General features: G+C 44.0%; 1 protein-coding gene across 6 annotated transcripts in view; it reads left to right on the forward strand.

The window, feature by feature from the left end:
• The first annotated feature begins 1,773 nt into the window (after positions 1-1,773).
• Positions 1,774-25,421, forward strand: part of Fut10 (fucosyltransferase 10) — a 77,972-nt gene continuing 54,324 nt past the window's right edge. For 3 of the 6 annotated variants that reach the window (NM_001012517.5, NM_001286425.1, NM_134161.3), the window contains exons 1-3: positions 1,792-1,923; positions 9,415-9,750; positions 15,671-15,965. In NM_001012517.5, coding sequence (NP_001012535.1) covers positions 9,670-9,750; positions 15,671-15,965 — 376 coding nt within the window. In that variant the 5' untranslated portion in view covers positions 1,792-1,923; positions 9,415-9,669. Of the gene's footprint in view, positions 1,924-2,673; positions 2,868-9,414; positions 9,751-15,670; positions 15,966-25,421 lie in introns of all 6 variants that reach the window. The other 3 variants (XM_030243329.1, NM_001286422.1, NM_001286424.1) reach the window with 3 other exon arrangements.

Genomic DNA, 25,421 nt, shown 5'->3' on the forward strand with positions numbered 1-25,421 from the left:
GGAGAGGTTTTTATCACCTTACAGTTGATAGTCCATTAGAAGAGAAGTTAGGGCAGGAACTTGAGACAGGACCTAAAGGAAAAGCCATGAGAGAACTCTGCTTCCTGGCTTCCTCTTCTGGCTACCTTTCTGGTACTTCCCAGGACTAACTTCTTAGACATGGTGTGTGGCACATCCCACAGTATACTGGGCCTTTCCAAATCAGTCTTTAGCCAAGAAAATGTCGCCCCGGCCCATACTTGTTTACAGGTCAATATGATGGAGACATCTTCTTAGTTAAGGTTCACCCTTCCAATTGAATCTAGTTTGTGCCAAGTTGGCCAACAAACAAACAAACAAAACCAACCAGTATACTTTCAAAAGTAGTTTAGAAGTGTCCCTCTGTGTAGCCCAGGCTAGCCTCGAACTCATTAGCCTTCTATCTCACTCTACTTGAGTGCTGGGATTGTAGGCATGCCTCAAAACAACCGGGTCCAACTTCTTATTACTTTAATAATAATAATAATAATAATAATAATAATAATAATAATAATAAAACCCCTTCAAATTTGAGATTCCTGTTAGAGTAAAGCACATTCTTTAGGCCTGGGTACGGGAACTGCTTAGCACAATGCCTGTGGATTTAATACTCAGCACTATAGACAGCAAATATTATAAGGTCATTTCTCAGCTGCACAAATTTTGTTTTCCTAAGGATCAGTCACACACTTTCTGACTGTCCACCTTTCAGCCTCAGGAACGACCGATGAGTCTGTATTGAGAGAGCTTACAGTAACTAATTTGGGTAAATAAATGCAGTATTACTGTTGTTCTTTTCTCCAGCCATTGTGCACCACATTGTCCCAAGGTCAGGTCAGTGTCACAGTGCCACAGTGGCTTTGTCCAAAAAAAAAAAAAAAAAAAAAAGCAAGCAAACAAACAAAAACCAATAACCAATAATTCCACTCCCCCAAAGAAACCAAGACAGCTCACTTCAAGCCAGGCAGTGCATTCCTTTAATCCCAGCACTACTCAGGAGACTGAGATAGAAGGATAAAGAGTTGAGGACCAGCCTGGGCTACATAGTGAGATACTATATAAAATAAAGGCAAGGGCATTCTGAGTTGGAGGCCAGCTACAGAGAGGGCTTCAGAACAGCCAGGGCTACATTGTCATGAAACCCTGTCTCAAGAAACTGTCTCAAAACTCCCAACTCAACCAACCAACCAAATAAAAAATTGAAATCAATCTCAGATGCTGTTTTTCTCCACTTAGCCGTGGCTAACATACCTGTTATGATCTGAATATGTACACTGATAGTATTTGGAACTGGGTGCCCCTACATTTGCATGAGAGGTCGAATCTCATTAGTGAGGTCTGACTTAGTCACCAAGGTATCCCAGCCCCATGGTCACCGGGAAGTTGCAGCAGACAAGCCAGTCTAAGACACTGAGACCAAAGCAATCCCCTGCTGGGAGCCTTGGTTTAACAAAATTGGGAATTGACTTTGTGCTTCATTCCTCCTGGCTCGTGAGCGTAGTCTCCTATGACTTAAAAGGACATCAGTACCCTTCCTTTCAAGAGGGGCTCTTATAGAGTACTTTCCAGAATTTCCAGGACCTGATGCGTTCCTGAGCCAATAGCCGGGAGAGGTACCAATAAGGGGCTGTCCAAAGTGTTTTGAAGCCGGGACCGCTAGCTTTTAAACACCGCATCCACGAAAACGTGGATCTAGGATCTCGCAGGCTGACTTCGGCGGGATGATCCGGGAGCTGCGCCTGCCATTCCATCGAGTCTTCTCCGGGTCTTCGCAAGAGCTCAGGCGCGTAAATAGAAAGTGAGGACTCTGGGGAGTGGGTAGAGCGTCCCGCATCCCCCCGAGGATTGTTGGAGGATTGTTGAGGTACAGTGCTGGGGACTTGTTTTGCTGCCCTGATGCCTAAGGTGAGTCTCCTGCTGCCGGTGGAGACTGGGGCGCTGTGCAGAAGCGGAGTGTAAGACGAGACACTTTGCTGGGCCCTGGCGGAGCATCTGACTCCGCTGGGAGGAGGTGGGGGTGGGATCCTAGAAACCCTAAGCACGGCTTTCTGGAACCAGAAACTGGGGCGCAAGCCTATCTGGCCGCTGAGAGCACAGCAGGGAGCACGTGGTCCCGGAGCCCTGGGCTCGTGGAACCGGGAGGAGCGCGGTACCCCGAGGGTCTGATTTAGCGCAGAGCTGGGGCAGCAACTCTGCTTCCTTCCCAAGGCCCCAGGCAAAAGTCTCAAGGCCCTGCTGTGCTGAGAATTGCGGCTCGCACCTGGGTGCTGCTCCCTTGAAACACTTGTTGATTGAACTTGTGCCCAGCGAGTAGCAGTTTTGACTTTCCTGAGGTGGATACATTGTGCATTTAGTAGATACTTTGGAAGAGACTCCGGAAGAACGGGTTTTGATTATCCACACACAAGTCTTAGGCTTTTTGCACCCAATTAGGATACTCAAAATACGACTCATTTCGTATTACAAGATACAGATATTGTGATTTTAAAATGACATTTGATTGGGATTTTCCAGGATTCATTAACTGATAGGACATCTTACAGAAAATGTCTTTTTCTTAACATAACAGCTCTAATAGATTACCTCCTAAGCACTGATATGATGCCCTGAAACAGCGCTTAGAATAATTGATGAAGACTGACTTGTTTTGTGCAGTGCATCCAACTCGGATAGGTTCAATTTGGAATAAGGCTAGCTGATGCTCAGGACCGTAATGCCTTCAAATTCAGCCTTCCTTCCTTCAGATGAGATGCACCACTTCTCGCACGGGCTTGCTGAAGAGATTATACTACAAACTAGAATCTTGCTTCCCTTTGCTCCATGATACTCTCAGATGGCGTTCTTTTCAGGTAGGGCCTGACTTGGTTTCTGCATCGAATAATCAACCCCATTGTTGAACACTGAGTGTTCCAGCTAGCAACAAACGGAATACTCAGTTTCAGGGTTAGAGCTGCCTCTCAAATGCTTTCCAAGATGTCTGTAGTGCTCCACTGCTGTTAGGTCTCAAACCTGTGATAAAGGACTAACAGAGGTCCCTATTAACATATCAAAGTGTAGCTTGGCAGTCATGTTCTCCCAGCATCTCTCAGTCCCTACAAGTTACAGGGTCCTCCTGGCTGGCATACCCAGCCTTCTACCCTAAACTTCTCCGGTGAGCAGTCCTTCCCTCCGTTGCTCTGCCCTATATAACTCTGTCATTTTGGCTATGACAGCGCCCCCCCCACCATTTTTGGCTCTTGGTCTCCTGGCCCTCCCTTTTCTTGCTTCCCCACCCCCTCCCGTGGCCTGCCTCAGTCTACTGGTCATATCCACTCTGGACTCTCTCAGCTGTCCCTGCCTTGGGCTATGCTCTCCCTCATATCTACTGTGCACACTATCACCTCTCCAGTAAACCTTCTCCTCCACCATACTTCTTCCTGTCTGTCTCTCTGTCTCTCTGTCTTTCTCTCCTTCCTTTCTCTCTCTCTCTCTCTCTCTCTCTCTCTTTCTTTCTTTCTTTCTTTCTTTTCTTTCTTTCTTTCTTTCTTTCTTTCTTTCTTTCTTTCTTTCTTTCTTTCTTTCTTTCCTTCCTTCCTTCTTTCTTCCGTTCTCTCGTTCTTTCTTATTCAATGGCCTGTATTTCTAGCGCTCATTCTGGAAACCAAGGCAAGAGAAGGTGATTTAGAGGCCAGCTTAGGCTATGTAGCCAGACCCTGCCTTAGAAAAGAAAAAAGCAGCAAAATAGAAAACAGAAACCTGTCTTTTGCTTCTAAGCCAAAGGCAATGCATCAAATGACCAAAAAGGTGTGTCAAAATTCTGAGGTTGTAATAACTCATCTGCTGGCTTCCTGCTAGATGGCAGTGTCTAACAGTGAACCAGAGCCTCCATTGGTACTGCGTTACTGCTCATCCTGCATTCTTCAAGGACAAAAATAAAGCAGCTTTCATGTGTTTTTCTTATAAACAGCATTCAGAAAACCCTTCCTTAGGATCATACTTAGGAAATAACGGAAAAGATGATAATTTGGCCAATGTTACTCATGTATATATAAATCTGGCATAGCACAAAAACCTTCCCAGACTATATTTAAGTGCTTTTATATGTAGGTGGGATTGTCCCAAGAAACACAGCATTTTACTCTCATCATTCTACACCAGACACCCTCTCCGATGAGTTCATGTTTGTACACTTGGTCCCTAGCTGGTGGCGCTGTGTGGGGAAGTTGTAGAACCTCTAGGATGTGGGGCCTGGGTGATGGAAGTAGGCCCCCAGGAAGAGACCATGGCAGGAAACTCGAGAAATAGCGTAGGTTCACATCTGTTGTTTCTTTTTCAGTGTTGGGGTTGGAGCTCAGGGCCTTGTATATGGTAGGCAAGCAACCTATCACTGAGCGGCAGCCCCATATTAGTCCTCTTTTAAAGCTGATATTTGGAAACTTTGTGAAGTCATGCACAGACTTCAGTCAGAGCAAGATACTCAGTTTTCCTTCTTGGGACAGGAATGTATCACTAGCTGAGTGGAGAATCCAGGAGGATGGGAATGGGGAAAACACGAGTTTTGAGGCTTGAGAGCACCCACTGTAGGGATAAATGAGGAGTCTTGACTTGGCATAGTGGAAAGGAGACAGATAAAAGTGCTTGAAAACATGACACGTTTCTGCCGGTGTCCCATGTCATTTCTTCCTGAGGACAGCCATACTTTAAGGAGTGCACTGGAGATTTATGCGTTATGAAGTGACAATATCTTTTGGAGAACTGTGTCTATTTGAGAAATTAAGCATGACTGTGAATCATTCAGGTTTAATAATCGGATTCTTCTGAAACTAGTCTCTGGTGTTATCTTTATAGCCTAGTATAGATGTTGATTCTCCAGTTGCTAATGGAGAACCCATCAGAAGAGTCATTTTAGATCTGTGTGTCTTCTGCCTTACTTGTGTCCTGCCAACAAGGGGGCGGGGGAGGAGCGGAGCCCATTGAGTGTCAGGATTTGGGATAGTTAATCTTGATTGTCAGTGTCACGGAAGCATGATTCTGGAAACTTCTCAGAGAGTGTTTCCAGAAAGGCTCGGGTGAGAAGGGAAGGCTTGCTCTGAATGAGAGCAGCAGCATCTCGTGTGCTGGATAAAAGAGAACAGAACTCTAGCAACACCTGGTTCCTGACTGTGGACACACAGTGTGAGCAGCCCCCTCACATAGCCGCTCCTGTGCCTTCCCCACTGTGAGGTGAGCCAAACCTTAGCCACCCTAGTTCCTGTAAGTCCCTTATGTTGCTTTGGTCACATACTTTCTTACAGCAATAGGAAAAGTAGCAAGTTCAGAGTTAGACAACTCAGCGTGTCAGGCATGTCAGTGGACCTACCTACCTGGTGTTTATCAGCTTCACCAGGAATCGGGCAGAAATCCTTGGTTCTAATCGCTGGCTCCACACTGCCAAAATCTGAAGGTTGGCACTCACCGTCTGTGGGTTTTCTTTGAGATACTTAGCCTTACCTTCTATAGAAGAAAACAGGAATTATTTTCCTGCTCATTTCTTCATATGAAAGTACTTCTAGACGCTCCACTCACCCAGACCCTTTCCTCAGAACAGATGGACAACCATAGATAGTGCAAAGCAGCCGTGTAAGGCATTAGGGAAGCTCAGCTCTTGGTCAGGAAATGGTTAGTCAGAGTCCGTTTCAGATGCTACATACTGTGGTGGTTTGTATATGCTTGGCCCAGGGAATGGCACTTTTAGAAGATGTGGCCCTGTTGGAGTAGGTATATCCTTGTTGGAGTAGGGAGCCTGTGGATGTGGGCTTTAAGACCCTCATCCTAGCTGCTTGGAAAGCTAGTATTCTGCTAGCAGCCTTCAGATGACGATGTAGAACTCTCAGCTCCTCCTGCACCATGCCTGTCTGGATGCTGTCATGTTCCCGCTTTGATGGTAATGGACTGAACCTCTGAACCTGTAAGCCAGCCCCAATTAAATGTTGTTTATTTATAAGACTTGCCTTGGTCATGGTGTCTGTTCACACTAAAGCCCTAACTAAGACACATAACATGGCCTATGAACAGATACTTTCTTTGTCCTGGAAAAGAATATTATGGGGCACTGTCTTAGCATTCTCTCTTCAGAGTGCTCTCTGAACAACTCTGAGGTTCAACCTGTAGGCTGTGGTGGAACAGAAGCCGAGGGGAGCCTCCCTTTTGGAGTGCCCTTTCGTTGGAGCTTGAGGGCCTGCACGATGATCTCTGTGGGTCCATCTGCCCTCCCCAGCTGGAGAGCTTCCGACTTGATGACATGCCCCTGGCTAATCACTGGCGTGGGTTAGATTGCCTGCTACTATCATAAATGTACCCCGAGGCCTGGCAGGTTGCTACAGAGTGTAATTCAGGTCCTGGAATCTGCTCTTTAGCCGTGAATATTTAAGTCACAGCCAGGTTCCTGACCCCTTCCTACAGCCCTGGCTTCGGCAGTAACCTAACTTGAGGTGATGTACATTAAGGGAATTTGTACTCTCGAATCATTCTTTGGTAGCTGATATGACTGTATACAAACCACCAAGCAAAAACAAAAACAAAAGTCAACCCCTTGCAAGTATCCTGAGTAGAAGTAGCTACAAAAATATCCCAAACTAGCTTCCGGATCTCTCTTCAGCGTATGTTTTCCTTTATTCTTGACTCTTTTTGTCCTAATATCTGCCACGTTTCTGGTGTTTCTTCCTATTGATCTTGAAATCACATGACCTGATTTCTAGACTCACTTCTCAAAATATGATCCTGGCCCAGTTGCTTAAATTTAATAAGGCTTAATTCTCTTTTGTAATAGCTGGAATAATCCCCATCTTGTCTCATTTTTCAAAGCGATCGTAAATGAGATTGAATGAAGTGATAGATTTGAAACTCTTTGGCAGCCAATGGAGTCTTAATTTTACTTTTAGTGATTCACATGGTTGCGAGTGTGTTTGGTGTGGGAGGAATATGGCTGTGTGTGTGCCGGTGAGTACATATGAAGGTCAAAGGACAACTTTCTGGCAGTTTCTAGTCTTTCACCATGAATTCTGGGGATCAAGCATAGATCGGAGGTTTGCACGGTAAGTGATTTTACCCACTGACCCATCTAGCTGGGCTGGAAGTGATGTAGTTTTATTCCCATCTCAGATGGGAGCGTTTTACTACCTAATCTGGGTCATACTAATTATAGCTATAGTAAATTGCTTTTGCACATAAAATGAAAACTTAATAATCTTTCTGCCATGCAAGGGAAAGGATGGTCTTTATTATTCCTTACAGTGAATACACTGAGGACTAGAAATACTTTGTAACGTCTCCACATTGCTATTAGGTTTGAAGGAGAGAACCTGAAACTGGAATTCAAAACGCTAGCTCCGTATCTTATGTAGTTATAGCTATTATTAATATGTGCTGAATAGAATCCTGCAGGGCAGTTTTTGAGGTTCTTAGAGCCTTCTGTTCCCTTCCTCTTTGACCCATCAGCTGACAGCTGTTCTAGGTTGGTTGTTCTCTGTGTTAGTATCATTTAGTATGAATTTTATAGAATTCATGTTAAAAACTACGAAAGAAGCCGTGAATTTCAGAGCTAAACTGGTTTCTGTTTGTAGTATTTATCAAAGTTATAATTTTGTAAAATAATTTTTTTAGATTATATTTACAGTATTTCTCTCCTTCCCTTTTATTCCTCCAGCTCCTCCCTTGCCTTCTCTCAAGTTCATGGTCTGCTTTGTAAATTGCTGTTGTATACATATATGTGCATGCACATGCATGTATAATAGTAGCATGTATAGAGCTGACTCTATTGCATAACCAACTTGAGGGCTCTTTGATGGGGAAATTGGGACTGACTGTGCTCCACTCCAATAGTTAGAGAACCCACATGATGACCAAGCTGTACATCTGCTACAAATATGTGTGGGACCCGTGTCCAGCCCCTAGACGCTCTTTGATTGGTGGTTCAGTCTCTGTGATTCCCCAAGGGCCTAGGTTAGTTGACTCTGTTGGTCTTCTTGTGGTGTTCTTGACACCCCTTCTCCCTGCCCCCCCAACACACACACACACACACACACACACACACACACACACACACAGAGAGACACACATATGCACACTCTGCGCTCTAGCTTGCTCAGTTCTATCCCTCGCTCTCCCACAAGACTCCTGAGCTCTGCTTGATGTCTGGCTATGGGTCTCTGCATCTGTTTCCATCTGTTGCTGAATGAAGCCTTTCAGGAGACAGTTATGCTAGCATATGTGAGCATAGCAGAATATCATTAACAGTGTCAGGAGACAACTTTCCCCCATGGGATGGTCTCAAGTTGGGTGAGTCATTGGCTGGCCACCCAGTCTCTGCTCCATCTTTATCCCTGTGCATCTTGTAGTTAGGAAAGATTTTGGCTGGAAGGTTTTGTGAGTCAGTTGATGTCACCCTCCTTCCACTGGAAGTCCTTTCTGGCCACAGGAGGCTGCCACTTCAGTCTCTGTATCCCCTGCTGGTAGAAATCTCGGGGAGGAAATCGGTTGGGGGCATCTCCCCAGCTGGAGAACTGGGATGGGGGAGGTTATGGGGAGTCTGTGGGGGTGACCCTGCCTGCCTTACTGCCTTCCTGTCCTGCCCCCCCTCCTCTATATATATCCTGAAGAGGCTAGGAGTGTAGCTCAGTTGATTGGCTGCCTGCATGGAGTATACAAGGCCCTGGGTATCATTCCTTATGCCCCATAAATCTGGGCATGTTGGTGGGTGCCTATAATACCAGCATTAGTGTGTGGAATCAGGGTTGAGGAAGGGATCAGAGGTTCAGGGCTATCTTTGGCTACAATAGTGAGTTTGAGGCCAGCCTGGCTTCATTGGGACCTGTCTCTGAAATATGACAAAGTTCACCCAGTTCAGATAGATGAAGATCTTACCTGATGCTTGCAGAAACTCACGTTCCCCCACACGGCCCCCCAGCTTTGCTATACCTTCTACAAAAGACTCAGCAAATAATCTAGAAAACAAAAGTCCTTGATGGGCTGGTTCGTTTCTTTAGTCTCAATCTTTATTATTTCCCTGCCCCCTGGCTTTATCAGAAGTGTGTGTGTGTGTGTGTGTGTGTGTGTGTGTGTGATTTCTTTATTCCCTTGAGACCTGGCTAGGAAGTAACTTCCTGTAAGTAGCCCTGGAATCCAATCTTCTGATGGCAGAGGAATTACAGAGAGAGTTGAGACTTGGGAGTTGATGAAACTGTGGCCCCGAGCAAGTTAGATAACCATTATGGTCTCAGTTACCTTATTTCTGAGTGACGTATTAAGTATATGTATATGATTAGGCTTTATGTATAGGATCTATAAGGTCCCTTTAGTGTAAGACTTCTGTGCTTTTACTCAGTAAGGCTATGCCTGTCAATCCTTCATAACGGTTAAAATACTGTTCATTTGTTGCAGTGTTTTTGGATGGCACCGTGTCTGAGGACTCCAGCTGTTCTGATGATAGCCTAAGAAGATTGCATGCTGTTCCCTCTCCTTGCCAAGCCAGGCCCATTCGGAACCTTGGCTCTGGGTCCTTCATGGAGACCAGCTCCTGGCAGGAAACTGGCACCCCGATGGTTCCTCCATGTGAAGCTGTCTCTGGCTGTGGGCTGACTAGAGGACACCTGGTGGCCAGGCCAGCCCTTTGTCAGTCATCCGGGTCGGGGCAGCATGGTGCGGTTTCAGAGGAGGAAGCTTCTGGCCTCTTGCCTGTGTGTGACAGCGACTGTCTTTCTGATGGTCACACTCCAGGTACTGGGAATCTGGGCTTCGTAGAGCAGATTCATTGCTAGACCCTTTCCATATCCTTTCTCCCCAGTTCCCGTTCCTCGGGACTCTTGAGTCGTTGATGTTTGCTTAACTTTTCAGCATTGTGAACCCATATTACACAACGCAAGGAGAGCACATCAATTCTGTTCTTTTCTTTTGTTATTTTTTTCTTCATCTGTCTTCCTCCCCCTCCTCTTCTTCCTCCTCTGTCATCTTCCTCTTCCTCTTCCTCCTCCTCATCCTCCCCTGTCCCTGTCCCTATCCCTCTCCCTCTCCCCCCTCCCCTCACCCACCCCTGTGTTTGCAGGTTTCTTCTGTGTAGTGAAGGGTGGTCTGGAACTCAAAATACTTCCGCTTCTAGCTCCTAAGTATTGGGATTAAAGGAAGGAGCTACCACCATGCCCAGTCGGGAGAATACTTTCTTTTTCTCTTTCTTTTTAATATTGTTTCATGGGCCTCAGATTTGATATGTATTCAAGGGTAACCTTCAGCATTGCTCTTCCTGCCTCTAACCTCCCAACCATTGTGACTATAGGCAAAAGCTACCATGTTCAGTCATTTTTATAACTTTATTAATTTTTTCTTCATACAGTATATTTTGATCATGTTTTTCTCCTCTTCCAGTGCCTCTACAATCCTCCTACCTCCCTACCCATTCAACTGTTATGTTCTCTCTCTTTAAAAAAAGCATAAGAGCACAAAACAAATATTAAACAATGAAAAACCAATAAGACAAAAAATGCCAAAATGAAACAAAAAACCTGCACAAAAAAGTGGAGTGTGTGTGTGTGTGTGTGTGTGTGTGTGTGTGTGTGCGCGTGCGTATATTGGCATGGAGTCTTCCATGGAATATAGTTGATATACCAGTGACACTCCATTGGAGAAAATGGAAATTCATGTATTCTTTCACAGTTTCTAACATTAATACTGTAAAGTTCATACTAAAGGATACTAACACAGAGAACAGCCAACCCTGCCTAGAACAGCTGTCAGCTGATGGGTCAAAGAGGAAGGGAACAGAAAGCTCTAAGAACCTCAAGAGCACACTACAGGATTCTATTCAGCGCATGTTAATAGATATTAACTACATAGGATGTAGGGCTGGAGAGATGGCTCAGTGGTTAAGAGCACTGACCGCTCTTCCAGTGGACCTGAGTTCAATTCCCAGCATCCACATGGTGGCTCACAGCCTTCGGTAATAAGCCTTCTTCTGGTGTGTCTGAAGACAGCTACAGTGTACTCACATAAAAATAAATACTTAAATCTCACCAAAAAAGAAAACTACGTAAGATATGGAGTTAGCTGAAGACAGCTACAGTGTACTCACATAAAAATAAATACTTAAATCTTACCAAAAAAGAAAACTATGTAAGATATGGAGCTAGCTGAAGACAGCTACAGTGTACTCACATAAAAATAAATACTTAAATCTTACCAAAAAAGAAAACTACGTAAGATATGGAGCTAGCGTTTTGAATTCCAGTTTCAGGTTCTCTCCTCCAAACCTAGTATCAATGTGGAGACATTACTAAGTATTTCTAGTCCTCAGTGTATTCACTGTAAGGAGTAATAAAGACCATGCTTTCCCTTGCATGGCAGAGAGATTATTAAGTTTTCGTTTCAACCAGATGGGGTTTCAGCACTGAGGGAGGAAAGTAGACATGAGTGGCTTATGATTTATGATAACTAAGAGCTATCTACAACTGGGTTGTGTCTTCTGAGAGCCGCCTCCCTGTCTTCTTCTCTGTGTTTATGTGGCCTTTCCTCTGTGCTTCTATGTGCCCAGCTGTACTTCTGTCTCCCCTTGTCTAGTGATCTCAGTTATACTGGATTAGGGCCCCAGTGACCTTATGTGAATGTAATTATCTCCTTTGAGGCTATACCACCAAGTGCAGACGTGTGCCTGAGTATATCCTTCAGCCCACATCATGTTTTTATAGCTTACACATTTAAAATCAATGACATGATGGTTAATCTCCACTGTTCTCTTGACTGGGTTTAGAATCACCTAGGAGACACACCTCTGGGTCTCTTGGTGAGGGCTTTTCCAGGGATGTTTAGTAGAGAAAGGAAGACTAACCTAGACTATGAACCTTAGTCACATGTTCCCACCACCCAGACCCGCTGCCTTTTGCGGCTTCCCTGCCATTATGTGCCATCTTCCCACTCTGTGAGACAAAGGTGAGCACTCCTTCTTTAACTTACTCCTCATTGGGTATTTGGTCACAGCGATGAGAAAACTGACTAATACCAATGATAGTCTACACATGACAATGCAAATGATAACTGTCCAATTAAGCCCAAACGCTCTTGGAGGGAATCACGGACTTTAGACATTATTCTAAATCCACTTCATTATATTTTGTCAGAACATTCACTATGTGCATATGTATTTTTAGTTTTGAATTTTAATTACTTGCAAAAATCATTCGTAAATACACACAGGGTATTTTAAAACAAATGCTTGTAGCATTTCACTCAGCTATGCGTTAGTATGTTTTTCTAACAGATAAGAACCATTTTTCTTTTTGAGACTGGGTTGGTCTATCTCTTGTCTCTCTGTGTCTCTCCTGCCCTGGCTAATTTCAAACTCACTATCCTCCTGTCCTAGAGCCTCTCGTCTTGGATGCTGGAATTGTGAGTATGAGCCCTATGTCACACAGTTAGACTTTAAAAGATTTATTTGACCAGGCGGTGATGGCGCACGCCTTTAATCCCAGCACTTGGGACGTAGAAGCAGGCAGATTTCTGAGTTCAAGGCCAGCCTGGTCTACAAAGTGAGTTCTAGGACAGCCAGAGCTACACAGAGAAACCCTGTCTCGAAAAAAAAAAAAAAAAAAAAAAAAAAGAAAAAGAAAGATTTGTTTTTGTTTGGGTATGTATGAATATGCGTGCATATGTGTGTATGTGTGCAATGGTGCCATATTTGTGTGGGTGCCTGCAGAGACTGAAAGAGGTGTCAGATCCTACATATAGCTAAAGTTATAGTGGTTTTGAGCTGCCTAGTGTGGGTCCTGGGAACAAACTCAGGTCTTCTAGGAGAGTCGTAAGTGCTCTTAGTCACTCAGCCATCTCTCCAGTTCAGAGACTTCAGAAACCATAACCATACAACTGCTATCTCACCTACCATAGGGAGCAATGGTTTCTCAGTACCCTCTGAAGTAGGCATGCTAGATTTCTCCCAGTGAAAAGCTCTTTTGTACTTACATATAATAAATAAATCTTAGGGCTGGAGTGGGCAGTGGTACTGAATTCAATTCCCAGCAACCACTTGATGGCTCACAACCATCTGTACAGTGTACTCATGTATGTAAAGTCAATAAATCTTTTTTTTTTAAAAAAAAGAAAAGCTCTTTTGTGATGGTAATCTGAATCTGCAGTAAATAAATACATCTTCATATACTGCATTTGGGTGGCAAATCTTGAGTTTTGCATTTGTATTTGTTTGTTTGTTTGTTTGTTTGGGAGGTTTCTTTTGTTCCATATTTTATTCCCTGTGTTGGATTTGTTGAAGGATCTGGTTTATTTCTCCTTTGGATTGTAGATTTGCCTGACCTTATCCTTAGGCTTTTATTTAATGTCCTTCTGTCTCCCATATTTCCTATAACTCAACAATGGCATCTGGGGACAGATACGCATTAAGGGTGCATTTATTAATTGCCTCTATCATTTGTAATGAATTTTACACTTCACACAGGAGACGTGGGTGAGACACACAGAACAAATTTTGTATTTGAAGTTCCATCTCCTGGAGTTTTGACAGCCTTTTCTTTTTTTTCTCCTTAAGGTACTGGTTGTACGTTCGCAAGGAAGGTCACATGAAGAGAGGATCTGGGGCTCTAAATTAACTTGCTTCCCTCCAGCTTTTGGGGAAGAGCCATATTTATTATTACATTATAAAAATGCAGAGAAAGCTCTTGGCAAGGGCCGACTTGCTTTTGGTTCCTTAAAGCTAATGTAATTGCTTTATTCTTTTGGAATAGCACTTGGCTTTCACAGAAAAGGTCTTAACATTTTAGTTGGCAGGGGACCCTTCTTTGCAGAGAGTTACAGACTCCAGTAGCCCCTTTCTTATACCAGGAATAGCATGCCCATTAAAAAGGAGCTGCCCCTGGCTGCTGAGTATGAATCTTCTCCCATACCGGTTGCTGTGGGAGTCACTGTGGGTCACTGTGGAAGAGTTAGTATATCATTCCATGGGGTCCTGGGATAGGTTTCAGGACCCTCTGTGTCTGATTGTCCATTAGAATTATTATGCAGATAATTTGGGAGCTATGTCCATGTCCCAGCCTCTGGAAACAGTGAACATATCACTTCACATGGAAGAGGGGACTTTGCAGATGTGATTAGTATGAGTGTAGCTAGAGATGGGGAAAAGCTTTGGTAGGAATGTGTCCCTTATGATTATATATTGGAAATTTAATCCATATAAGAGTAATAAAAGGTGGGGTGGGAAAAGATGATGTTCTGTGGGCTCGATGCTCTTATGGGACTGAGCCGTCTTAGGGCTGGTTGCTGATAAGATGATGATTTTGAGTCATTCATTCATTCATTCATTCATTCATTCATTCTGTCTGTCTGTCTGTCTGTCTGCCTGTCCTTTTTTGAGACAGATTCCATGTTGATCCCGAACATGGTATCTACTGCCTCAGTGTCTCATGTGCTAGGATGATATATGTATGTATATGTATATGTATATGTATATGTATATGTATATGTATATGTATATGTATATGTATACGTATACACACCACCATTTCTGGCTCTAAAATAATCTCTTTGAGGAGGGGCATGTGCCCGGATAAAGCCCACTGGTTTGATTCTAGCATTCCAGCACTAAGCTACACCCTAGCCCTTCTTTCTTTCCCACCCCCTTCCTTCTCATTGGCTCCTCAATGTTGGATCATGTAGTCTCCAGAACTATGAGAAACAAGTCTTTCCTCTTTAGAGATTATCAGCCTCGGGTATTCTGTTATAGCATCACTGGACCAAGAAAGGATGTAATCCTGAATTATCCACAGAGATCGAAGGGAATCATAAGTCATTAAAAGCAGAGAACGTTTCCTGGATTTGCAGTGGGCTGACGTCAGCAGCGTGGAAAGTGCTATCAATAGATCGAAATATTGAAAATGGGGGTCATGAGCCAAATAAGCATTGTGAGCTGTTCCTAAAAGATAGAAAAAAGAAGAGGTGGGGCTGTGCCTTGGGGTCTGTAGAGAAGACTATATATTTGCTGGCCCTTTGATGTTAGACTATAAGCCTAGCTCTTGACCTCTAGAATTATATAGGAATATGTGTGTTATTTTAAATGGGTTTTATTGTAAGATATTTGATCACACTGTGAACCCCAAGATGATCTTATTTACTGGAAAATCATGTTTCTAATTGTGCGGTGGCTCAGCCTTAGCACACTCCTTTAATCCAAGAGCCTTCTGTTTATTGTAAACAGGATTAATAAAGTCAAGCATAGGTCAAGAAGTGGAACAAGCAACCAATTGACAGGGAGTGACCATAGGAAAAAAACCATAGAGAGTAAGAAGGAATCAGAGGGATGGATAGAGAGACACACAGGAAGTAGAAGGGAGGGACATTCAGTTTGAAGGGATTTTGAGCCAGTGTGCAGAAGGAGGGTTGCTTTTCCTTTTGGGATGTCAACTGAGGAGGAAGGAAAGCTGGGTGCTTTCTCTGTCTCTAGGAGCTAGCAGGCTTTCACACTAGCATTTGGCTCCTGAGTCTTTATTGGTAAGATCGAATGTTTTGAGATTTTGTTAAAAACATCAGAGTTTTGGTGTGTAGTTGCTGAAGACTGACGGGAAGTGGAATGCATACATCATGCCATATGGGAGATGTGCTGAGTGACATGGAAGCAGCAGCCTCTGACACAGGTTGCCTTCACTTTCAGGTAGTGGTTGAGCTTGGGAAATTTGAAAGGAAGAAGCTTAAAGACTCCAATGTGCAAGACGGACATAGAGATGTGGAGGGAGAGCCTAAACACCTGGAGCCGTTTCCTGAAAAGGAAGCACTGGCCTTGGCTGGGAGGACAAAGGTGGATGCTGGTAGCTACCCCATCGTGCTGTGGTGGTCCCCACTGACTGGAGAGACTGGCAGGCTTGGCCAGTGTGGGGCAGATGCTTGCTTCTTTACCATCAACAGGACCTTCCAGCATCATCCGATGACCAGGGCCTTCCTATTCTACGGTGAGTTGGGTTTCCCTTCCTCATTTCATGTGCTAATGTCTGTTCAAAGCCTATTGCTCATCTCCTGAGAGGGCAGAGTTCTCCTTGATCACGTGTTGGTACACATGATTTCTTCAGGCCTTCTGTAGAAGGCCTGAGGTATTTAGCAGATATCAAACAACCCTGGCCAACTGTGCTGGTTTGAAAGGGAATGGCCCTTCTAGACTCATATGTTTGAATGACTGGTCCCCGGTTGATGGACTATTTAGGAAGGATTAGGAGATATGACCTTGTTAGAGAAGGCATGTCATTGGGGGTAGGCTTTGAGAGTTGAAAAACCTGTGCCAGGCCCTGCCTGTGCCTGCAGAGCAGGATATAAGCTCTTAGCAATTAGCATCTGGCTCCATGTCTGCCTGTGTGCCACCAACTCCTCGCCATGATGATCATGCACTAACCCTCTGAAACCGTAATAATCTCCCAATCAAATGCTGCCTTTTTAAGCTGCCTTGGGCATGGTGTGTCTTCCCAGCAATAGAACAGCAACTCGGACACTAGCATAGGCTTGGTTAGTTGGGCTGCTCAGTGTTTTCATAGCTAAGTGTAGTGTTCACTGAATCTGATTCTTAGACTTTGGTGTTGTTGACATGAGTTCAGATATCATTGGTGATGAAGGCAGGAACTTTTGGACATCATGACAGATATCTAATTGGACATGTTAGATTAATCAAAATGAAAAGAAATGGCCAGGGAGAGAGCTAAGTCATTAACATGATGTCTTAGTTCCTTTTCTGTCGCTGTGAAGAGGCACCACCACCACTCAACAAAAATACTAAAAGAAACAAATGAAATTAGAAGCGTTGTAAGAAAACGTTCTAGACTGTGACAAGAGAGTTGAAGATAAAATGGAAATCCCCTTGAGAGCTACACAGGGGCTAATAAGATGGCTTGGCCAAAGACCAAAGCTGATAGCCTGGGTCAGCCCTAGGACCCATACAGAGAAAGGAGATCCACAGTTGTACTGTGATCCACCATTTGTGCCATGCTTTGATATGAAGCAAATTAAATATTGAGTTTAATTTCTTTCTTTTTTTCTTTTTTTTTTTGGCTTTTTGAGTCAGAATTCCATGATGTGGCCAAAGCTGGGCCAAATCTGCCCCTCCCTGCTTCAGCTCCCTGCCTGTTGGGATTTTAGCCATACATCAAAGCACTGGGCTTAATTGCCCTTAATTTTAACAACACTGTGGTAGGTTTCCGAGGTTGAGAAATAACACACCATAACTAGAACTGGCTGCAGAAGAAATTCATGATTCTGAAGTGTGTTTAGGTGTGTGTGTGGGTCCTGGACAAACATTGTTATTCAGGGATGCTGGGTTGATGTGCATTTATTTATAGCTTTAGAGGTTTAAAATGATTATAATATAGTAACTGATGAAAATGTCTTTGGGTATTGGTTTGGCAGTGGCTGATAAACAAAAATTCATATCAAATAACCCCTCTAGTAGGTGTGTATCTTTATGAATTCTCATATAGGTACCCTGTTGTTTGTGATAGTTTTGTCTTAAGCCAAGCTTTAAAAATAACCCAGGTATTTTGAAGCTACTTTTTAAACATAAGGTTAAATGAGATATGCTATGTTGACACAGTGGAATACTATACAGTGGTAAACATGCAAAAACTAGAATTGGAGGCAAACAACTTAAACCTCAACCAAGGTACAGATAGGAAGTTATTCATGCATATTGAATATATGCATATATGTGTGTGTTTATATGGCGTGTGTATGTGCATATTTATGTAGCTATAGAGGGACAAGTGTGCGTATGCATGCATGTGTGTATGTGTGCTCGCAGCGGGTAGAGGTCAACCTTGGATGTCATTTCTCAGGAGCCGTCTCCCTTGAGTCTTGTGTCAAGGTCTTCCCCTGGGACCCAGGGCTCACCAATTAGGCTAAGCTGGCTGGGCAGTGAGCCTGAATCTGTTTGTCTCTGTCTCTCACCTGCTGGTATTACAAGTATTTGCCACCATGTCTACCTTTTTTATGTGGGTGCTGCAGATTGGATTCAGGTCCTCTTGCTTATGGGGTAGCACTTTATTGATTGAGCCCTCTCTTCAGCTCCCAAGTTGAGTTATTTATTTATTTGTACTGCGGATTGAACCCAAAGCCCTGTATATGCTCAGTGAGTACTTTGTCACTGAGCTCTGTCCCAGCCTACAATTTGTAAGACATACAAAATAATAGTGAACATTGTGGATGCTCTTAGGAATCTCTAGTAGACATTTAAAAAAGCACACCAGTGGCTTCTGCCCCAGGGAAACAAGTTGAACACCTGCACACACACACACACACACACACACACACACACACACACACACACACACACACACACACAGACAATGACACAGACACAGACACAGACACACACACACACACACACACACACACACACTGTGTATAGTATGCTGTTACCTCATTCGTCTATGTCAGCTAATATATAGAAATTTCTTGTTTTTAGCGGCTAAAATTCAGAAATGATTGCTTTGTTGGGTGATCTCTCCTTCTATCATGGTAGGAACTCAAATAGCTGGGCTTTTGGAAGCCCCTAAAACAGGAGTCTGCTTGGTGACTCTGCAGGACCTAATATCTCTCTGCCCCACACTTAATTCTGTAGTCATGTCAGGGCCCGTGTTTTTCTCAGAGGTGGCCTCACCGTCATCCAGCGCCCTGGCATGTTACGAGTATGCATCAGCTGTGACTTGTCATCCCGTAGGACCTCTTACTGCCACCACTCATTGACAACCAAATGCTGAGTGTGTGCCATTTTTGTTAATGTGCCATGTAAGGCTCCACAGGTCTATTTCAGCCTTCCATGCTCAATCCATTGATTATGTCAGCTAAAAAGCTCATGTATAAAGATGAGAATGGAACAGCAGCCATCTTGGATATACATCACAAATGTTCCTGGATTGGCATCATGGTTAATTCAGTCTCTGTATCCTAAAGGGCTTGTCTGTCTGTCTGTCTGTCTGTCTGTCTGTCTGTCTGTCTCTTGTCAGAATAATCTAGTGCACAGCCTGTATTTAGTTGGCAATGGAGATGAACAATGGTTTCTGATATAACCCAGTATATGCAAGGCTGGTTGACCCATGAGCTGTTAGAGCAGTGGTTCTCAACCTGTGGGGTGTGACCCCTTTGGGAGTCCACCAGATCTTTCCTCAGCAGTTGTATAAGACCTTTCTGCATATCACACACTTACACTATGATTCATAACACTAGCAAAATTATATCTATGAAGTAGTAACAAAAACAATTTTATGGTTGGGGCTCTCCAGAATATGAGGAACGATATTAAAGGGTCATAGCATTAGGGTAGTTGAGAACTACTGAGTTAGAGGAATGTCCATAGATCTTGGGAGATTCTGAGGCAGGAAGGAACATCGAAAAAAATGTGTTCTGAGAAGTAGGAGAGGGGCAGGGGCAGCTCAGTGGCAGAGCAGGTGCTTTGTCTATGTGAGGCCGTCTGTATCCAGTACTCAGCAAGAGAAACAACAAACCCAGATAATGTAGGAGAAAATTCAAGTCACCCTTGAGGGATAATGTAGTTGGGTTGTGTTAGGATCTGATGCCATGACAGGTGGAGGAAGAAAATCCAGGGTCTGAGACAAGCAACCAAGAGTCTAGGTAAGGAAGAAATGAGCATGGAAGGGTACGTTGGGACCGAGCAAGGATGCTGGCCTAAGATTTTTATATCCAGTAGGAAGATGGGGTAGGAGGAGTCACTGAAAGCTGAAGATCCTCTGTAAGAGTCAGTGAAGAGGAAGAGACAGAAAACCTCAGCTACGGTCAGTGGGTGTAGCTCAGTGGCAGAATACTTGTCTTGTATACACAAGATCCTCGTTTCAATTCGTAGCTGTTCAAAAGCCAAGTCAAGGACAACACATAAACTACCCTTGACTCTTTTCCATCAGGGGAAGTTTCTCCTCAAATGCCCATCAACCATCTGCCAAGCACAATGCTAATTGTGCATAGTAGAGAGGATGATAGTAAGGTACCCATGGTCTTGGTTTTGTATTGGGCGTCATTTCTTCCCTAGTAGTATGTGACGTCACACTGATAGGGCCATGCTGATTCATCACTCTACCTCCCCAGCCTCTATGCCTAGCATTGTCCTTTAGTATGGCTGGTGTTAAAAAAAAAAAAAAATTAGACTTGGAGCCTTGGAGGATGTCTTAGTTAGGGTTTCATTGCTGTAAAGAGACATCATGACCACTGCAAGTCTTTTAAAGGACAACATTTAATTGGGCTGCCTTACAGGTTCAGAGGTTCAGTACATTATCATTATGACAGGAAGCATGGCAGCATCTAAGCATACATGGTGCTGGAGAGTTCTACCTCTTGTTCTTCTGAAGGCGGCCAGGAGAAGACTGCCTTCCAGGCAGCTAGGAGGAAGATCTTGTTGCCCACCCCCACAACGACACACTTCCTTCAATGAGGCCACACCTACTTCAACAAGGCCACTCCTTCTAATAGTGCCACTGCCTGGGCCAAGCAAATTCAAACCACCACCACCACCACCACCACCACCACCACCACCACCACAGAGGACTAGGGTTTGCCTTGCAAAGTTTAACCCAGGGTATAGTTCTTTCTGTATTACAGTGATGATCAAGGGGTATGTTGTTATTGCATTGCGAGGTTGGGTGTGTCTGCATATGTGTTTTGGGGGGAGTGCACACTCACCCTTCCCACTTCTCACCTCCTTTCTTTCATTCTTTCTCAGGGAAGGTCTTGCCATGTATCTCAGGCTGGCCTCAAACTTGAGATCCTCCAGCCTCACCTGCCCAGTGATGGGATTTTATTTTCCAGATGTCTGCCTTCAACATATTTTTCTCTCTGAGGGTTCTGAAGTCTTATTAAGTGGGTCACTTATGCTGTAGTGGGACTCTGTTGCAGCAGAAGTTGAAAAAGAAAAGGCAGAAAAAAATGATCAAGGTATCAACAGCTGACCCCCCAAGAGGGAAAAGGGAGTCAGGCAGGTTATGCCTCCTTTAACCTTTTATACCCCAGGTTGGATTTTGTCACCTTAATTTGTTACCTTTAACCCAATTTTTTTCCCTCTTCTTCCTAGAGATGATTACATAATATAAGCATATTCAGGTGGTAATAAAGACTTCAGCTAAAGAAATATAATAAGCACGTCTGTCTGGCTTAAGCCACTTGAGAAATGCAAAGAATTAGCTTCATTGACAATTGTCTGAAAGCAAAATTAAGCAGTCACAAATGAATAGTTTTTAATCCCAAATCCATAGTTACTGAAAGGTCGTCTTAGAGATGGCCCCTGCAGTGATTTTTAGAGCAACACTGAAGTTTTAAACGGCTCTCTGGGAAAGTGTCCCTCGGGAAGGGTAGTTGGGGTACCTTCATGGGAGTGAGGTAGTCAGAATAGGCAGCTATTCTGTTTGCAGTACATTTCTGGATAGATGGATGTCTCTGTAACAGGTAAGGTAGGGATGTCATAACTATTGCAGTATTCTACCTCCTGCCAATTCTGGCTATTATTGGGAAATCTGGCTATTAGCATGCTTCAGTGAAGTCTGACATTTTGGATAAGGTGTAGAGAAGGTTTGCCTGCAAGGAGAGCTGACATCCAGGGGTGGTGTTGCCCTCCAGTGACTGGGGGAGTCGCAGTGTTCCACCTGTGAGTGCAGGTCTGATTGTCTGTGTACTTTCCCTACAGTTGAACTCATTTGTTCCAAATCATTTGAGCCTGTCTTGGAAGGCTCCCCCCACCTTTTTTTTTTTTTAAGATTTATTTATTTAATGTATGTAAGTTACACTGTTGCTCTCTACAGACATACCAGGAGAAGGTATTGGATCCTATTACAGATGGTTGTGAGCCACTGTGTGGTTGCTTGGAATTGAACTCAGGACCTCTGGAAGAGCAGTCAGTGCTCTTAACCACTGAGCCATCTCTCTAGTGCCAGAAGACTTATTTTTGTTGTTGTCTTTTTGTTTGTGCTTGTGAAAAAGGGACACATATGACCCAAGTGGGCCTGGAACACCTATGTAACCCAGGCTGGCCTTGAACTTGCTATCTTTCTGTTCTGCCATTTGAGTGCTGGGATTGTAGGTGTGCACACCCCCACCTTCCGAGGGCCCAGTGTAGGAAGAGCTCTTAATTGTCATAAACTGTGAGGAAACAATTAGAATAGGGAATATAGACATAACAACGAAGAGCTCACTGAGTCCTGGAATACCATGAGCAGTTGTGGAGCAAATGACACAGCTGGTTATGAACTTGGTCCTGGTCGTGAATGGTATAAAGTGTCTTATGGATACAATCTGTGGATTCCTCTTCTTCAGAGAGTCGTAATAAAGATCACTGAGGACAAATGGTAGCAAAGCCGGTAGATACTGCCTTTGTTCCAGAGGACACTTAGGGGTTTATGTTCAGTGCCTTGCTGTGAACATGTGTAATTAAAAAGAGAGGAAGGTGGGTGTAGGAGCCCAGCTGCTCAGACAGGGCCTCTCCAGTGCTCTCCAGCTATGGAATCTTTTCCATGCCCTTCCATTGCTTGGCTAGTGCTTCCCCGCTTCCTCTTCCACACTAGACAGATTTCTGCCCAGATGACATTTCTCAGAGAGGCGTTCCCTCGTCTTTCTAGTCTGTTCTCAGGTGAGGGATTGCCAGATCAGATTGGCCAGTGGGTGTGCCTGACGGGCATTAGCTTGCTAACCATGGATGTGGGAGTGCCCAGCCCACTGTGGGCAACACCATTGCCTGGGCAGAGTCCTGGATTATACAGAAAACTAACCAGTGAGCAGTTTATCCATGGTTGCTGCTTCAGGTTCCTGCTTGAGTTCTGGCCCCGACGTCCCTCAACGATGGCCCGTCACTCGAAGCTGAAGCAAACCCCGTTCTTCCCTAAGTTCCTTTTGATCAGAGTGATTTTTATTATTGATTTCTTAAAAAGTCACAGCAAGAGAAATCGAACGGAAATTCTCTAAGGGTAACACGAGGATGATGACCTTCTGGGGTTAGCAGCCGAGCTGTTAATGCCTAGTTTGTAAACTATCACTTAATAATTATTTTAGTAGGATAACCCAATCTCAATTAAGCTCTGCATCTGTAGCCCAAATATCCGGTTGTTTTCCTAATAAAAACCTCTTAAGAATTATGGGAAGGAACCCGTGCTTATCTGCGTGATCTGTCTGACAAGAACATAGGAACTGTCAAGTCTTGAAGGGGTAGTGCTCTCTGGCATGTGGCGGGAAGGTTGGGGATGGCAGGACACTGATGTCCCAAGCTCTGCCTGACTAAACCTGCGTTTCATCCTTCAAGGCCCCTACAGATATTAACTTGGCTCAAATACAAATGTAATCCACAAAGCCATCTTGTTTTCAGAATTAGCTCAGCACAAAAGCAGTAACAAAAATTTATGAACAAATTAACAGCTCACTGGCTCTTTTTCGCTTTGTAAAGAGAGCTTTTAGGAAAAGCGTGACATGTAAAGAGTTGATTATTTCCTTGCAGCTAAGAAACTTCTTTCCGTCCATAAAAAGACTATCCAATAATGTTGAATTTTAATCTGTCACTTAAAAAAAATCACCATCGTGTGATACATAGCACTATTATAAAGCTAGGAGTTCGCTAGCCTTCCCTCTGACTAAGGTTTTGCTTTAAGATTGGTTTGATCTGGTATTTTTATGCCTAGTGGACGGGAACTCTTGAGAGAAACTGACTGGTCTCCAGAAAGTACAATTCCTTCCCTCTGAACATGTGAGTGAATCTGGCAGTATCCCTCCATGCGGTGCCTTTCCTTCGGTGCCTTTCCCTTCGGCTTCCTCTGCATCCTTGCTTTGCTGTATGTCCAAGGGTGTCTCAAGCTGATTTGACAAGATGGTTGCTAAGCCTCACGGCTCATCGGCAATGCTGCTCATCCTCCCCCCCCCCCGCCCCCCCAGCAGCCAGTGGAATGAGATGACCCGCACTGTGTACCCTTTTCATTTTCCTCCTCACTTGGTACTGTCCACACATAAATGTCATAACTGAGGGTCAGAATCCTTTTCTACTATGTGTAAGTCTTTTGGGGCACGTGGAAGGCACAATGAACACTTGTGTGGCCATGTGAAGGCGTTTATGGTGACCAGGGGTTCTTTGCAGAGTCCCGAGTTTAGACAGAGGAACTCTAGATTGACAACAAATAGCATGAATTCAGGTGCGATGTCCTCATCTGAGCACATTGGGTAGATAACTCAACAACAGCCACTTTCCCTTTAATTTATACAATCACACGTTCCTGGGAAATTAGAAATAAAACTAGTCACATTTAAAATATTTTTCTTAAGTGTTATTAAGTTTACTCAATGTAGTATTTTTAATCATAGTCACCGGATGTGATGAATTTTCATGTGGTGGTTTAAAAACAATCTTTCTTTCTGGCTGTCTGTCTTGATAACAAGGTGAGTGCAGCAGTTTCCGTTTCTCAGCTGACGATTGATTTGCTCTCGATATGGTAGAATGTGAGGGGTTAACTTAGAGATCATAGAGTTGAACTTATTTCACAGAATGCAGTAAGTAAGTCTTATTAGCACTCTGAAGTACCACATACGCACTGGGGACCAGGCCAAATCTTATCTGGACTCCACTTCCAGGTGCACCCAAGACGTCATTCTCATCTTCACTCACCCATAGCAGGAGTCCAGAGATTTAGTTCCCACTGAAAAAGCAAAGACCACTGCTATACAGTGTGTATAGTCTTTCTCATCTATTGGATGGAACACAGGGCCCCCAATGGAGGAGCTAGAGAAAGTACCAAGGAGCTGAAAGGGTCTGCAACCCTATAGGTAGAACAACAATATGAACTAACCAGTACCCTCAGAGCTCATGTCTCTAGCTGCATATGTAACAGAAGATGGCCCAGTCGGCCATCATTGGGAAGATAGGCCCCTTGATCTTGCAACTTTATATGCCCCAGTACAGGGGAACGCCAGGGCCATGAATTGGGAGTGGGTGGGTAGGGGATCAGGGCGGGGGGAGGGTATAGCATTTGGAATGTAATTGAAGAAAATATCTAATAAAAAATTGGGGGGAAAAGAAAAAAGAAAAAGAAAACATGACTGCCATCCAGGGCATGGTGGTGCACGCCTTTAATCCCAGCAGTTGGGAGGCAGAGACAGACGGATCTCTGAGTTCAAGACCAGCCTGCTGTCTAGAGTGAGTTACATGACAGGCAGGGCCAGGTCTACACCGAGGAACCCTTTCTTGAAAACCAACAACAACAGCAAAAACAAAGAGAATGAAAAAGAAAACACAACTTGTAGTTCCTTTTCCCATGGCCATGAGCAGTTGCTCTCTTATATCCAAAGTTGCACAAAAGTATGTCAGAGCTGTCTCTTTCTCCTTAGCACAATCTCTCCTAATTTTCAGCTCTGCATACTGGTTCTTGCCCATTTTCACGGACTCCCCTGAATACCAT

The sequence above is a fragment of the Mus musculus genome, chromosome 8, assembly GCF_000001635.26.
Source record: "Mus musculus strain C57BL/6J chromosome 8, GRCm38.p6 C57BL/6J".
NCBI classification, from domain to species: Eukaryota; Metazoa; Chordata; class Mammalia; order Rodentia; family Muridae; genus Mus; species Mus musculus.